The sequence below is a fragment of the Dryobates pubescens genome, chromosome 18, assembly GCF_014839835.1.
Source record: "Dryobates pubescens isolate bDryPub1 chromosome 18, bDryPub1.pri, whole genome shotgun sequence".
Taxonomy (NCBI): Eukaryota; Metazoa; Chordata; class Aves; order Piciformes; family Picidae; genus Dryobates; species Dryobates pubescens.
This window is the reverse complement of record NC_071629.1, coordinates 23937939-23952436: the sequence shown is the minus strand read 5'-3', so window position 1 is coordinate 23952436 and position 14498 is coordinate 23937939. Positions and strand designations below refer to the sequence as shown.

General features: G+C 57.2%; 1 protein-coding gene across 1 annotated transcript in view; it reads left to right on the top strand.

Moving 5' to 3' along the window:
- The first annotated feature begins 848 nt into the window (after window positions 1-848).
- HTR2C (5-hydroxytryptamine receptor 2C) overlaps window positions 849-14498 on the top strand; it is a 64628-nt gene continuing 50978 nt past the window's right edge. The window contains 1 exon segment of the mRNA XM_009903857.2: window positions 849-1149. Coding sequence (XP_009902159.2) covers window positions 849-1149 — 301 coding nt within the window.

The window sequence follows — 14498 nt, the reverse complement described above, 5'->3', positions numbered from 1 at the left end:
TGGTTCAGGGGTGAGCCTTGCAGGGCAGGGTTCTGGGTTGGACTTGGTGACCCTGAGGCTCTTTCCCAGCCTGAGTGATTCTGTGCTTCTGTTCTTGATCTCAGAGTAGCAGAATGTCCCCAGATGCTTCTTCCATCCCTGGAGCTGCTTTGCAGCTGTGCCCTGGCAGTGCTGTCTGCACTGCTTGGGGCTTCCTGCAGTGCCTCCTGTCCCACAGCAGCAGAATGTCTGTGGAGTGGCTACCAACTGGCACATCCCTGGTGCTCTTCAGGCCTGCTCCTGCAAGCCTCCCCCAAAGGTTTAATTGGTGCTAATCAGGCTCTGCCCAGCCCCAGCACAGCGGTGGGATCCTCTCCTCCAGAGCTGTAGGCACAGCCTGCACCCATAAGATAAGTGCCTTGCAGCCTGGAGATGATCCTAGCCAGCAGGAAGGAAGAGAAGGAGAATGTCATTTGCATGGGCGTGAAGAAGGTGTTGTGTAGCCTGTGAGCTCAGTGAGAAATGCACTTTTCTCTTCCTTTCCCTCGCAGAACCATGGACCTGGGAGCCGGCTGGAGACCGCAGAGCCTCCTTCCCCCCCCGGCCGCCGCCGCGCCGGCATCCTGCGCCGCAGCCCGCGCCGCCGGGGGAGCTCCGCGCTAGCCCTGCCCGGCTGTCCGCCTGGCTATGGAAGAGCAGAGGAGTTCCTGCCTCGGGTTCTCTGGAGTCGGGCACCCGCCTGGCAGCCGCGCCCGGCGAGGGGCTCGCGGCTGAGGCGTGCCGTGAGCGCCTTCGGCAGCGCCGGGGCGGCGCTCGGCCTCGCCGCCCTGGCGGGCACGCCGGCCCTGGGGCCGCACGGCGCGGCGCCGATGGCCTGGGCCTTCAGCAGCAATTTGACTCTGAATCAGAGCTTGCCTACGGCAGACCCTCTCAATGCCTCCGGGCGGGACGAGCTCTCCCGGCTGGCCGTCAGGGGGAAGAACTGGCCGGCCCTCCTCATCCTCGTGGTCATCCTGCTCACCATTGGGGGCAACATACTGGTAATTATGGCCGTGTCCTTGGAGAAGAAGTTGCAGAACGCTACAAACTTCTTCCTGATGTCCTTGGCAGTGGCGGACATGCTGGTGGGTATCCTGGTCATGCCCGTGTCACTCATTACCGTCCTGTATGGTAAGTGCCTGCCCTTCTTCTCTGCCTAGGTGCTCTGACCGGGAATGCCCTGGGGCTGAGCAGGCTGCTGTGCCTCACTGCCCCTCTGCTGGTAGCTTGGCCACCACCAGTGTGGCTGTGGCCATGGCATGCTCTGAGGGGTGAGGGCGATGCTCTGCAGGGAGCTGCGCTGCTCTCTGTGCTGCTGGCACTGCCACCTCAAGGCCATCAGCATCACCTGGGGTTGTCTATTGCTGAGGCCACCCAGAGGAGCTGTGACAGAGAGGCAGCCTCTCACCTCTGGGCTGGACAGCCCCACAGTGTCCTGGGAGACCAGAGCTTGGGGAAAAGCTCAGGAGTGTGCTTGTGGCTGATGCAGCTGTAAGGCAGAACAGAACCAGGCACCGAGCTCCACTGCTACCAGAGGCCCTGCAGCAGGGGTGTGCCTAAGAGAGGAGCTGTGCAACAGGGTGGGATGTGGCTGAGAGAGGAGCTGTGCACCACAGGATGGGATGTGGTGAAGAGAGGAGCTGTGCACCACAGGATGGGATGTGGCTGAGAGAGGAGCTGTGCACCACAGGATGGGATGTGGTGAAGAGAGGAGCTGTGCACCACAGGATGGGATGTGGCTGAGAGAGGAGCTGTGCACCACAGGATGGGATGTGGTGAAGAGAGGAGCTGTGCACCACAGGATGGGATGTGGCTGAGAGAGGAGCTGTGCACCACAGGATGGGATGTGGTGAAGAGAGGAGCTGTGCACCACAGGATGGGATGTGGCTGAGAGAGGAGCTGTGCACCACAGGATGGGATGTGGCTGAGAGAGGAGCTGTGCACCACAGGATGGGATGTGGTGAAGAGAGGAGCTGTGCACCACAGGATGGGATGTGGCTGAGAGAGGAGCTGTGCAACAGGATGGGATGTGGTGAAGAGAGGAGCTGTGCACCACAGGATGGGATGTGGTGAAGAGAGGAGCTGTGCACCACAGGATGGGATGTGGCTGAGAGAGGAGCTGTGCACCACAGGATGGGATGTGGTGAAGAGAGGAGCTGTGCACCACAGGATGGGATGTGGCTGAGAGAGGAGCTGTGCACCACAGGATGGGATGTGGTGAAGAGAGGAGCTGTGCACCACAGGATGGGATGTGGCTGAGAGAGGAGCTGTGCAACAGGATGGGATGTGGTGAAGAGAGGAGCTGTGCACCACAGGATGGGATGTGGTGAAGAGAGGAGCTGTGCACCACAGGATGGGATGTGGCTGAGAGAGGAGCTGTGCAACAGGATGGGATGTGGTGAAGAGAGGAGCTGTGCACCACAGGATGGGATGTGGTGAAGAGAGGAGCTGTGCACCACAGGATGGGATGTGGTGAAGGGAGGAGCTGTGCACCACAGGATGGGATGTGGCTGAGAGAGGAGCTGTGCACCACAGGATGGGATGTGGTGAAGAGAGGAGCTGTGCACCACAGGATGGGATGTGGCTGAGAGAGGAGCTGTGCAACAGGATGGGATGTGGCTGAGAGAGGAGCTGTGCACCACAGGATGGGATGTGGCTGAGAGAGGAGCTGTGCACCACAGGATGGGATGTGGCTGAGAGAGGAGCTGTGCACCACAGGATGGGATGTGGCTGAGAGAGGAGCTGTGCACCACAGGATGGGATGTGGTGAAGAGAGGAGCTGTGCACCACAGGATGGGATGTGGTGAAGAGAGGAGCTGTGCACCACGGGATGGGATGTGGCTGAGAGAGTAGCTGTGCACCACAGGATGGGATGTGGCTGAGAGAGGAGCTGTGCACCACAGGATGGGATGTGGCTGAGAGAGGAGCTGTGCACCACAGGATGGGATGTGGCTGAGAGAGGAGCTGTGCACCACAGGATGGGATGTGGCTGAGAGAGGAGCTGTGCACCACAGGATGGGATGTGGTGAAGAGAGGAGCTGTGCACCACAGGATGGGATGTGGCTGAGAGAGGAGCTGTGCAACAGGATGGGATGTGGCTGAGAGAGGAGCTGTGCACCACAGGATGGGATGTGGCTGAGAGAGGAGCTGTGCAACAGGATGGGATGTGGTGAAGAGAGGAGCTGTGCACCACAGGATGGGATGTGGTGAAGAGAGGAGCTGTGCACCACAGGATGGGATGTGGTGAAGGGAGGAGCTGTGCACCACAGGATGGGATGTGGCTGAGAGAGGAGCTGTGCACCACAGGATGGGATGTGGTGAAGAGAGGAGCTGTGCACCACAGGATGGGATGTGGCTGAGAGAGGAGCGGTGCAACAGGATGGGATGTGGCTGAGAGAGGAGCTGTGCACCACAGGATGGGATGTGGCTGAGAGAGGAGCTGTGCACCACAGGATGGGATGTGGCTGAGAGAGGAGCTGTGCACCACAGGATGGGATGTGGCTGAGAGAGGAGCTGTGCACCACAGGATGGGATGTGGTGAAGAGAGGAGCTGTGCACCACAGGATGGGATGTGGTGAAGAGAGGAGCTGTGCACCACGGGATGGGATGTGGCTGAGAGAGTAGCTGTGCACCACAGGATGGGATGTGGCTGAGAGAGGAGCTGTGCACCACAGGATGGGATGTGGCTGAGAGAGGAGCTGTGCACCACAGGATGGGATGTGGCTGAGAGAGGAGCTGTGCACCACAGGATGGGATGTGGCTGAGAGAGGAGCTGTGCACCACAGGATGGGATGTGGCTGAGAGAGGAGCTGTGCACCACAGGATGGGATGTGGTGAGAGAGGAGCTGTGCACCATAGGATGGGATGTGGTGAAGAGAGGAGCTGTGCACCACAGGATGGGATGTGGCTGAGAGAGGAGCTGTGCACCACAGGATGGGATGTGGCTGAGAGAGGAGCTGTGCACCACAGGATGGGATGTGGTGAAGAGAGGAGCTGTGCACCACAGGATGGGATGTGGCTGAGAGAGGAGCTGTGCACCACAGGATGGGATGTGGCTGAGAGAGGAGCTGTGCACCACAGGATGGGATGTGGCTGAAGAGAGGAGCTGTGCAACCACAGGATGGGATGTGGTGAAGAGAGGAGCTGTGCACCACAGGATGGGATGTGGCTGAGAGAGGAGCTGTGCACCACAGGATGGGATGTGGTGAAGAGAGGAGCTGTGCACCACAGGATGGGATGTGGCTGAGAGAGGAGCTGTGCACCACAGGATGGGATGTGGTGAAGAGAGGAGCTGTGCACCACAGGATGGGATGTGGCTGAGAGAGGAGCTGTGCACCACAGGATGGGATGTGGCTGAGAGAGGAGCTGTGCACCACAGGATGGGATGTGGCTGAGAGAGGAGCTGTGCACCACAGGATGGGATGTGGCTGAGAGAGGAGCTGTGCACCACAGGATGGGATGTGGCTGAGAGAGGAGCTGTGCACCACAGGATGGGATGTGGTGAAGAGAGGAGCTGTGCACCACAGGATGGGATGTGGTGAAGAGAGGAGCTGTGCACCACAGGATGGGATGTGGCTGAGAGAGGAGCTGTGCACCACAGGATGGGATGTGGCTGAGAGAGGAGCTGTGCACCACAGGATGGGATGTGGTGAAGAGAGGAGCTGTGCACCACAGGATGGGATGTGGTGAAGAGAGGAGCTGTGCACCACAGGATGGGATGTGGTGAAGAGAGGAGCTGTGCACCACAGGATGGGATGTGGCTGAGAGAGGAGCTGTGCACCACAGGATGGGATGTGGTGAAGAGAGGAGCTGTGCACTACAGGATGGGATGTGGTGAAGAGAGGAGCTGTGCAACAGGATGGGATGTGGTGAAGAGAGGAGCTGTGCACCATAGGATGGGATGTGGCTGAGAGAGGAGCTGTGCACCACAGGATGGGATGTGGCTGAGAGAGGAGCTGTGCACCACAGGATGGGATGTGGCTGAGAGAGGAGCTGTGCAACAGGATGGGATGTGGTGAAGAGAGGAGCTGTGCACCACAGGATGGGATGTGGCTGAGAGAGGAGCTGTGCACCACAGGATGGGATGTGGTGAAGAGAGGAGCTGTGCACCACGGGATGGGATGTGGCTGAGAGAGGAGCTGTGCACCACAGGATGGGATGTGGCTGAGAGAGGAGCTGTGCACCACAGGATGGGATGTGGTGAAGAGAGGAGCTGTGCAACAGGATGGGATGTGGTGAAGAGAGGAGCTGTGCACCATAGGATGGGATGTGGCTGAGAGAGGAGCTGTGCACCACAGGATGGGATGTGGCTGAGAGAGGAGCTGTGCACCACAGGATGGGATGTGGCTGAGAGAGGAGCTGTGCAACAGGATGGGATGTGGTGAAGAGAGGAGCTGTGCACCACAGGATGGGATGTGGCTGAGAGAGGAGCTGTGCACCACAGGATGGGATGTGGCTGAGAGAGGAGCTGTGCAACAGGATGGGATGTGGCTGAGAGAGGAGCTGTGCACCACAGGATGGGATGTGGCTGAGAGAGGAGCTGTGCAACAGGATGGGATATGGCTGAGAGAGGAGCTGTGCACCACAGGATGGGATGTGGTGAAGAGAGGAGCTGTGCACCACAGGATGGGATGTGGCTGAGAGAGGAGCTGTGCACCACAGGATGGGATGTGGCTGAGAGAGGAGCTGTGCACCACAGGATGGGATGTGGCTGAGAGAGGAGCTGTGCAACAGGATGGGATGTGGCTGAGAGAGGAGCTGTGCACCACAGGATGGGATGTGGTGAAGAGAGGAGCTGTGCACCACAGGATGGGATGTGGTGAAGAGAGGAGCTGTGCACCACAGGATGGGATGTGGCTGAGAGAGGAGCTGTGCACCACAGGATGGGATGTGGTGAAGAGAGGAGCTGTGCACCACAGGATGGGATGTGGCTGAGAGAGGAGCTGTGCACCACAGGATGGGATGTGGCTGAGAGAGGAGCTGTGCACCACAGGATGGGATGTGGTGAAGAGAGGAGCTGTGCACCACAGGATGGGATGTGGCTGAGAGAGGAGCTGTGCACCACAGGATGGGATGTGGCTGTGAGAGGAGCTGTGCACCACAGGATGGGATGTGGTGAAGAGAGGAGCTGTGCACCACAGGATGGGATGTGGTGAAGAGAGGAGCTGTGCACCACAGGATGGGATGTGGCTGAGAGAGGAGCTGTGCACCACAGGATGGGATGTGGCTGAGAGAGGAGCTGTGCACCACAGGATGGGATGTGGCTGAGAGAGGAGCTGTGCACCACAGGATGGGATGTGGTGAAGAGAGGAGCTGTGCACCACAGGATGGGATGTGGTGAAGAGAGGAGCTGTGCAACAGGATGGGATGTGGTGAAGAGAGGAGCTGTGCACCACAGGATGGGATGTGGCTGAGAGAGGAGCTGTGCACCACAGGATGGGATGTGGTGAAGAGAGGAGCTGTGCACCACAGGATGGGATGTGGCTGAGAGAGGAGCTGTGCACCACAGGATGGGATGTGGCTGAGAGAGGAGCTGTGCACCGCAGGATGGGATGTGGTGAAGAGAGGAGCTGTGCACCACAGGATGGGATGTGGCTGAGAGAGGAGCTGTGCACCGCAGGATGGGATGTGGCTGAGAGAGGAGCTGTGCACCGCAGGATGGGATGGATCCTTTTACCTGAGAAAATCCCTTCCACTCTAAAACAAGTTGTGATCTGTCTCAGATTGTTTCTCCTCCACCACCCCTGGGGTGGTGTGGTTGAGCTGAAGTGAGGACTTGCTCCTCCCTCCCAGTGTACAGGCACCGCTGGCCCTTCAAAGGAGTGAAACAGCAATCAAGTCCTGAGTTCTCAGGGGCTGAGTTCTCAGGGTGTGATTTCTTAGGGTCTGATCACTCAGGGTCTGGTTGCTCAGGGGCTGAGTTCTCAGGGGCTGATTGCTCAGGGTCTGGTTGCTCAGGGGCCGAGTTCTCAGGGGCTGATTGCTCAGGGTCTGAGTCCTCAGGGTGTGATTTCTTAGGGTCTGATCACTCAGGGTCTGGTTGCTCAGGGGCTGAGTTCTCAGGGTGTGATTTCTTAGGGTCTGATCACTCAGGGTCTGGTTGCTCAGGGGCTGAGTTCTCAGGGGCTGATTGCTCCAGGGCTGATTGCTCAGGGGCTGGGATCTCAGGGGATCTATTTCTCAGCATGATTCTAGGACTCCATCCCTGGATGTTCCAAAGAGGCTTTGCCTGCCCCCCTGAGCCTCTGCCCATCCTTGGTCTCCTCTCAATGCAATGCATGCCCTTAAGAGGCAACAATTAATCAGTTTTGAAGGCTGCTCTCAGATTTTCTCTGGGAAATATTTGGGTATTGATATTTCTTGGAAACAAATAATGCAGTTTGCTCACAGATTTGATTAGCTATTGGTTTGCTGTCCCTTCAAGTCAAATGTAAGGATATTTATGGGACTTCTTCACATCCCCAGATGATTAAGGTGGACAGAGATTAATTTCTAAGAGACATTGATCAAGCATCCATCACTCCAAGGCCTATAGAAGCTGTCTGCAGGGGGTTAAATTGATCTGTGATTTAGGTCCAGGACTAGCCATCGAGGTTGCATGCAGAAAGCCTTCTGTTGGAGGCTGTCAGCCTAGGTCCAGCACTAAATCCTCTGCCTGTGTCAAAGTGTGGGGTTCATTTTTAGCCTTTTGCTGCCATGCCCTGGAACTTGAAAGGAAGCCTGGAAGTGGCTGCATGGTCTGCCTGACCTGCACTTGCATAAATCCTGGCTGACCCAGTGACTCTGAACAGCTGGGTTTGTGGAAGCCATCTTCCTACAGACAGACTTTTCTGAGGCTCTGGGAGCCGATGGGAAGGGATTTCTCTCTTTTGCCTAGAAAATGATGACTTGGGGCTGTTGGAAGGTGTAAAACATGTGCCACATTGCAGGGCAAATAAATAGCATTGATCTGAGGAGGAATTGCTGTCATTCCTCTTTTCCTGTCAGAGCACCAGGAGTAGCTGTTGGTGGTCTGCAACACAGGGAACTAGCACTGAAGAGATTTGTGGTCAAAGTGCTAATTCCAGAGCAGGCATGGAAGATTTGTGGCAATAGCTGCTGCTAAGCCTGGGGAGGATGCAGGATCCCTGCTGGCTGTTGGCACTGCTGCCCTGGGCTGTCCTGGTGGCCAAAGCAGGCATGATGGCTTCAGGCTTTGTGAGGGAAGGAGGAGAAGTTCCACTTGGGGAAAACAGAGCATCAGAGGAACTGGAGCTGGGGCAGAGGAGCCTGAGGGTGACCTCATGGCTGGGGATCAAGATGTGCAGGGCTGGAGCCAGGCTCTGCTCAGGGATGGCCAAGCACAGCACAAGGGGCACTGGGGGCAAGCTGGAGCAGAGGAGGTGCCAGGGGAACAGGAGGGAAACTTTGTCCCTGTGAGGCTGCTGAGCCCTGGAGCAGGCTGCCCAGAGAGGCTGTGGAGTCTGCTCTGGAGCCTTTCCAACCCCCCCTGGCTGTGTTCTGTGTGCCCTGCCCTGGGTGACCCTGCCCTGGCAGGGGCTTGGGCTGGGTGATCACCAGAGGTCCCTTCCAGCCTCTAACATTCTGTGGTTCTATGATTGTTGCTGTAACTGAGAGCCTCCAGAGCTGCATCACTTATTCCTGAGGCTGTTTCAGCTGCTGTGCCAAGGAGCATCTCCTCACACTGGGCCTGAGGACAGATCTGGCCTTTGGGGGCTTCTTGACTCAAATTCCTCCCAGCTACAGTTCCTGCAGAAATGGTTCTGCACAGAGCAGCCTGCCAGCACTCTGGGGGAAAATGAGCAGTGGACTTGGACTTGGTTTTTGAGAGCCAGAGGTCAGGAAATCCAAACAGCCAGAGATGTCTGAGGAGGTTTGCTGTTCCCTTTGAGGTGGGAGCACACAACGCAGTACCAGTGAGTGAGGAGGCAAATACTCACACAGCAGCAGAGCTCTGCTGGTAGTAACTGAGAGTCACAGCCAGGGACTGAGCAGGCAGAGCCTTGCTGCTTGGAGATGGAATTGGGAGTGCTCAGGCAGTTGTGCTCTGTGTATTTTACCCTCTCTGTACTCTCCACTGCACACATCCCTAGGCTGGGCTGTCCCAGGAGCTGGCAGGTGCTGCATGGAGCACATCTCTTCCACCTCTGTAGGAGCTACTTCTAATTTATGTCATCAGAAAGGAACCTTTAACCAAAGCCCACATGTAGAAAGGGTGCTGCCAAGTTTGGCCCTCAGCTCTCTGAGCCCCCCTGACACAGTTCAGTTTGTGGAGTAGGTCCTGCTCCTCACTGTTTGGCTGATGAGGAGGATAGAATCAGAGAACAGAGGTTGCTGCTTTAGGTGACATAATTCATAGCAGAGAAGCAAAGAATTGTCTGGGTTGGAAAAGGCCTCTGAGCTCACCCAGTCCAACATCAGCCCAGCCCCACCATGGCCACCAAACCATGGCCCCAGGTGCCATGGCCACAGGGTTCAGGAACACCTCCAGGCATGGGGACTCCACCACCTCCCTGGGCAGCCTCTGCCAATCCCTGACCACTCTGGCACCAAAGACATTTTCCCTCCTCTCCAACCTAAACCCTTGGCACAACCTCAGGCCATTTCCTCTCCTCCTATCACCTGAGACTGGGGAGCAGAGCCCAACCCCCAGCTCACTGCAGCCTCCTCTCAGGGAGCTGCAGAGAGCAATGAGGTCTCCCTCAGCCTCCTCTTCTCCACACTGAACACCCCCAGCTCCCTCAGCTGCTCCTCCCCAGCCCTGCTCTCCAGACCCTTCCCCAGCTGGGTTGCCCTTCTCTGGACCTGCTTCAGCCTCTCAATGTCCTTGTGGGAGTGAGAGGCCCAAAATTGAGCCCAGGCCCCATGGTGTGGCCTCCCCAGCATTGGGTGGAGATGGAGCAGATTCCACTTCAAGCATAAGCAGAAGATTGGAGAGAAGCCTCCACAAAGGCCTCTGCTTTCCTTAATGCAAAGCAGGAGCAATGAAGCTGTCAGTGATTCGAGGCTCTCACTACAAAGGCAGTGATGACAGGATGGATTCTGCAGCAGTTAGTCAGCACTTTGATATAGTTATCAATTAGGCTTTCTTAAATGTCTTGGACTAATCAATGAGGTCCACTGGAGACCTTGGAGCATTTGCCACAGCCTGCAAGTTCTTCAAGAAGGAAACAAATTAGTGTGCTAATTACTAACCATGGATCAGGGTGAGCAAATGAGACATTAAGGCTGTGTTTAATCTCAGGAGAGAAACTGCTGGTTAATTAAGTACTCATCTGCTAGGGCACCAGGTATCCTGCAAGCCAGGCAGCCTCTGATGACATCTGGAGCCTTGCAGCAGGCAGGGCTGGGCTTGCATGCTGCCTGCTGGCCATGGGCAGGAGGGAGAAGGCTGCTCTCTGTCTGCTAGGAGCAGGGAGAGAGTGCAAGAATACATAGAATACATAGAATAAACCAGGTTGGAAGAGACCTTCAAGATCATCGTGTCCAACCCATCAACCAATCCACACCACCCAAACAACTAACCCATGGCACCAAGCACCCCATCAAGTCTCCTCCTGAACACCTCCAGGGATGGTGACTCCACCACCTCCCCAGGCAGCCCATCCCAATGGGCAATCACTCTCTCTGTGTAGAACTTCTTCCTGACATCCAACCTAAACCTCCCCTGGCACAGCCTGAGACTGTGTCCTCTTGTTCTGCTGCTGGCTGCCTGGGAGAAGAGACCAACATCCACCTAGCTACAACCTCCCTGCAGGTAGTTGTGACAGCAATAAGGTCCCCCCTGAGTCTCCTCTACTCCAGGCCAAACAACCCCAGCTCCCTCAGCCTCTCCTCACAGGGCTGTGCTCCAAACCCCTCACCAACTTTGTTGCCCTTCTCTGGACACCTTCCAGCAAGTCAACCTCCTTCCTAAACTGAGGGGCCCAGAACTGGACACAGGACTCAAGGTGTGGCCTAACCAGTGCAGTGTCCAGGGGCAGAATGACCTCCCTGCTCCTGCTGGCCACACTGTTCCTGATGCAGGCCAGGATGCCATTGGCCCTCTTGGCTGCCTGGGCACACTGTAGACTCCTGTTCAGCCTACCATCGACCAGCACCCCCAGGTCCGTCTCTACCTGGCTGCTCTCAGCCACTCTGCCCCCACCCTGTAGCTCTGCATGGGGTTGCTGTGGCCAATGTGCAGAACCCAGCACTTGGATGTGTTCAATCTCCTGCCCTTGGCCTCTGCCCATCTGCCCAGCCTGTCGAGGTCCCTCTGCAGAGCCTCTCTACCCTCCAGCAGATCAACTCCTGCCCCCAGCTTGGTGTCGTCAGCAAATTTACTGATGATGGACTCGATGCCCTCATCCAGATCATCAATGAAGATGTTAAAGAGCACAGGGCCCAGCACTGCTCCCTGGGGCACACCACTGGTGCCTGGCTGCCAGCTGGCTGTGGCACCATTCACCACCACTCTCTGGGCTCAGCCTCCAGCCAGTTCCTAACCCAGCTCAGAGAGCTGCTGTCCAAGCCAGGGGCTGACAGCTTGGCCAGGAGTTTGCTGTGGGGGATGGTGTCAAAGGCCTTGCTGAGGTCCAGGCAGACCACATCCACAGCCTGCCCCACATCCACCAGGCAGTCACCTGGGCATGGAAGGAGATCAGGTTGGTCAGGCAGGACCTGCCCTGCCTAAACCCATGCTGGCTGGGCCTGAGCCCTTGGCCATCCTGTAAGTGCTGTGTGACTGCACTCAGGATGATCTGTTCCATAACCCTGCCTGGCACTGAGGTCAGGCTGAACAGGCCTGGAGTTCCCTGGCTCCTCCTCCCAGCCCTTCTTGTGGATGGGCACCACGCTGGCAGCTTCCAGTCCCCTGGGACCTCTCCAGTGAGCCAGGACTGATGAAAAATGATGGAGAGTGTCTTGGCAGCTCATCTGCCAGCTCTCTCAGCACCCTAGGATGGATCCCATCCGCTCCCATGGACTTATGGGGGTCCAAGCTGCTGAGGAGAGCTCCGATCACTTGCTCATGGAACACAGGGAAACCATGCAGCTCCCTAACTCCTTCTGCCAGCTCTGCAGGCCAGCTGTCTGGTAGATGTTCTGTCCTGCTAGTAAAAATTGAGGCAAAGAAGGTGTTAAGTACCTCTGCCTTTTCCTCATCCTTTGTTACAACATTTCCCTCCATGTCCACCAAGGAGTGGAGGTTGTCCCTGAGACTCACCAGCTGGTGAGTGGAAATCACAGAAGGTAGGAAGCTTCCTTCATTCTAGTGAAATGGCTCCACAGCTGCCAACAAGTTGCCAGAGAGTGGCCAGCACACTCCTCTGAGACCCCAGGTGCCCAGGCTGCTCTCATGCTGCACTTGGGTCACAACAACCCCAAGCAGCGCTACAGGCTTGGGGCAGAGTGGCTGGAAAGCAGACTGGTGGAAAAGATCTGGAGGTGTTGGTGGACAGCAGCTGAAGGAGAGCCAGCAGTGTGCCCAGGTGGCCAAGAAGGCCACCAGCATCCTGGCCTGCATCAAGAAGAGTGTGTCCAGCAGGAGTAGGGAGGTGATTGTGCCACTGTACTTGGTCCTGGTGAGGCCACAGCTTCAGTGCTGGGTTCAAATCTGGGCACCACACCATAAGAAAGACCTTGAGGTGCTGGAGGGTGTCCAGAGAACAGCACTGAGGCTGGTGAAGGCTCTAGAGACCATCATACAAGGAGCAGCTGAGGGAGCTGGGGATGTTCAGTGTGGAGAAGAGGAGGCTTAGGGAGACCTCATTGCTCTCCACAGCTCCCTGAGAGGAGGCTGCAGTGGGGTGGGGGTTGGGCTCTGATCCCCAGTCTCAGGTGATAGAAGGAGAGGAAATGTCCTGAAACTGTGCCAGGGGAGGGTCAGGTTGGAGAGGAGGAAAATGTCTTTGGTGCAGGAGTGGTCAGGGCCTGGCAGAGGCTGCCCAGGGAGGTGGTGGAGTCCCCATGCCTGGAGGTGCACTTGGGGCCATGGCTTGGGGGCCATGGTGACCTTAGGTGGATGGTTGGGCCCGAGGCCCTTAGAGGGCTTTTGCCACCTTGATGATTCTCTGATCCTTCTGGAGCTCCAGCAAAGCACTGTGGTGCTGCTGGCCTGGGGCAGCTCCCAGGAAGGCTGCTGTTAGATGCAGCATTCATCATGCTCGGTGCTGGAGTGGCTTTACAGCCAGATTATTGTTATTACTGTTAATTACCATCATGATTATGTGGTGACAGAGATGGGCTGAGTGCTCACAGCACACTCTGCTGTGTATTCCCCCTGCAGAGGAGGGGGGCTGCAGTAAGAGCTGCCACTCAAACAGCTCCTGCTGCAGTCTCATGTTCCCTGACCCTGCTTTCCCCTTCCAGGGTGACCCTTTCACTGCACTGAAAGTCCTGCAGGGGCCTGATCAGGTGAAGTGAACTTCAGCAAGGTCCCACACCTGGCTCAGGGCACTCTGAAAAACAAATCCAGGAGTGGCTCAAGGCCTTGGGGGTGTCAGGTGGTGACAGAGTCCCCAGGAGCCAGCAGTGGTCCCTGGCAGCCCAGAGCCAGCTGAGTGCTGAGCTGCAGCCAGAGCAGGGAGAGCAGCAGCACAGGGAGGGGATTCTGCCCCTCTGCTCTGCTCTGCTCAGCCCCCACCTGCAGCACTGCCTCCAGCTCTGGGCCCCCAGCACAAGAAGGACCTGGAGCTGCTGGAGAGGCTCCAGAGGAGGACACAGAGATGAACAGAGGGCTGCAGAACCTCCCCTGTGGGGCCAGGCTGGGAGAGCTGGGGCTGTGCAGCCTGCAGAAGAGAAGGCTCCAGGCAGACCTCAGAGCAGCCTGCCAGGACTGCTGGGGAAGGACTTGTGACAAGGGCTGGGAGTGCCAGGCTGAGGAACAATGGCTTTGAGCTGGGAGAGGGGAGACTGAGCCTGGAGATGAGGAAGGAATTGTTGAGAGTGAGGCTGGGGAGACTCTGGCACAGGCTGCCCAGGGAGGCTGTGGCTGCCTCCTGCCTGGAGGTGTTTCAGGCCAGGCTGGATGAGGCCCTGAGCAGCCTGTGCTGGGGGGAGGGGTCCCTGCCCATGGCAGGGGGCTGGAGCTGGAAGGTCCCTTGGAACCCAACCCTTTCAGTGCATCTCTGAGACAGGAGTGAGGTGTGGATGGGCAGAGCCAGCAGCTGAGAAGACAGCCAAAGGGTGCCTGGGGTGCTTGTGCTGCAGTGTCCCAGCAGGGCCAGGGAATGCTGCACCCCTCCAGCACTCCAGGAGTTCCCTCAGCTGCAGGGAGGAGCAGGCTGCTCTCTGAACAGCTGGGGACAGCTGCTCTGCCTGCTTGAGTCACTTCTGGCTCCTACTGCTTTCTAGCAATGACTCTCCAGGTACAGGTTTGTGTTCCATGCTGCCAAACAGCTCCACTGCACCCAGATGCTGTGTGGGAAGGCCAGCAGGGTTACCTGCAGCTGCTTTGTTAACCCTTCAGTCTCAAAACAGCACAGAGGCTTCTGAGGCCA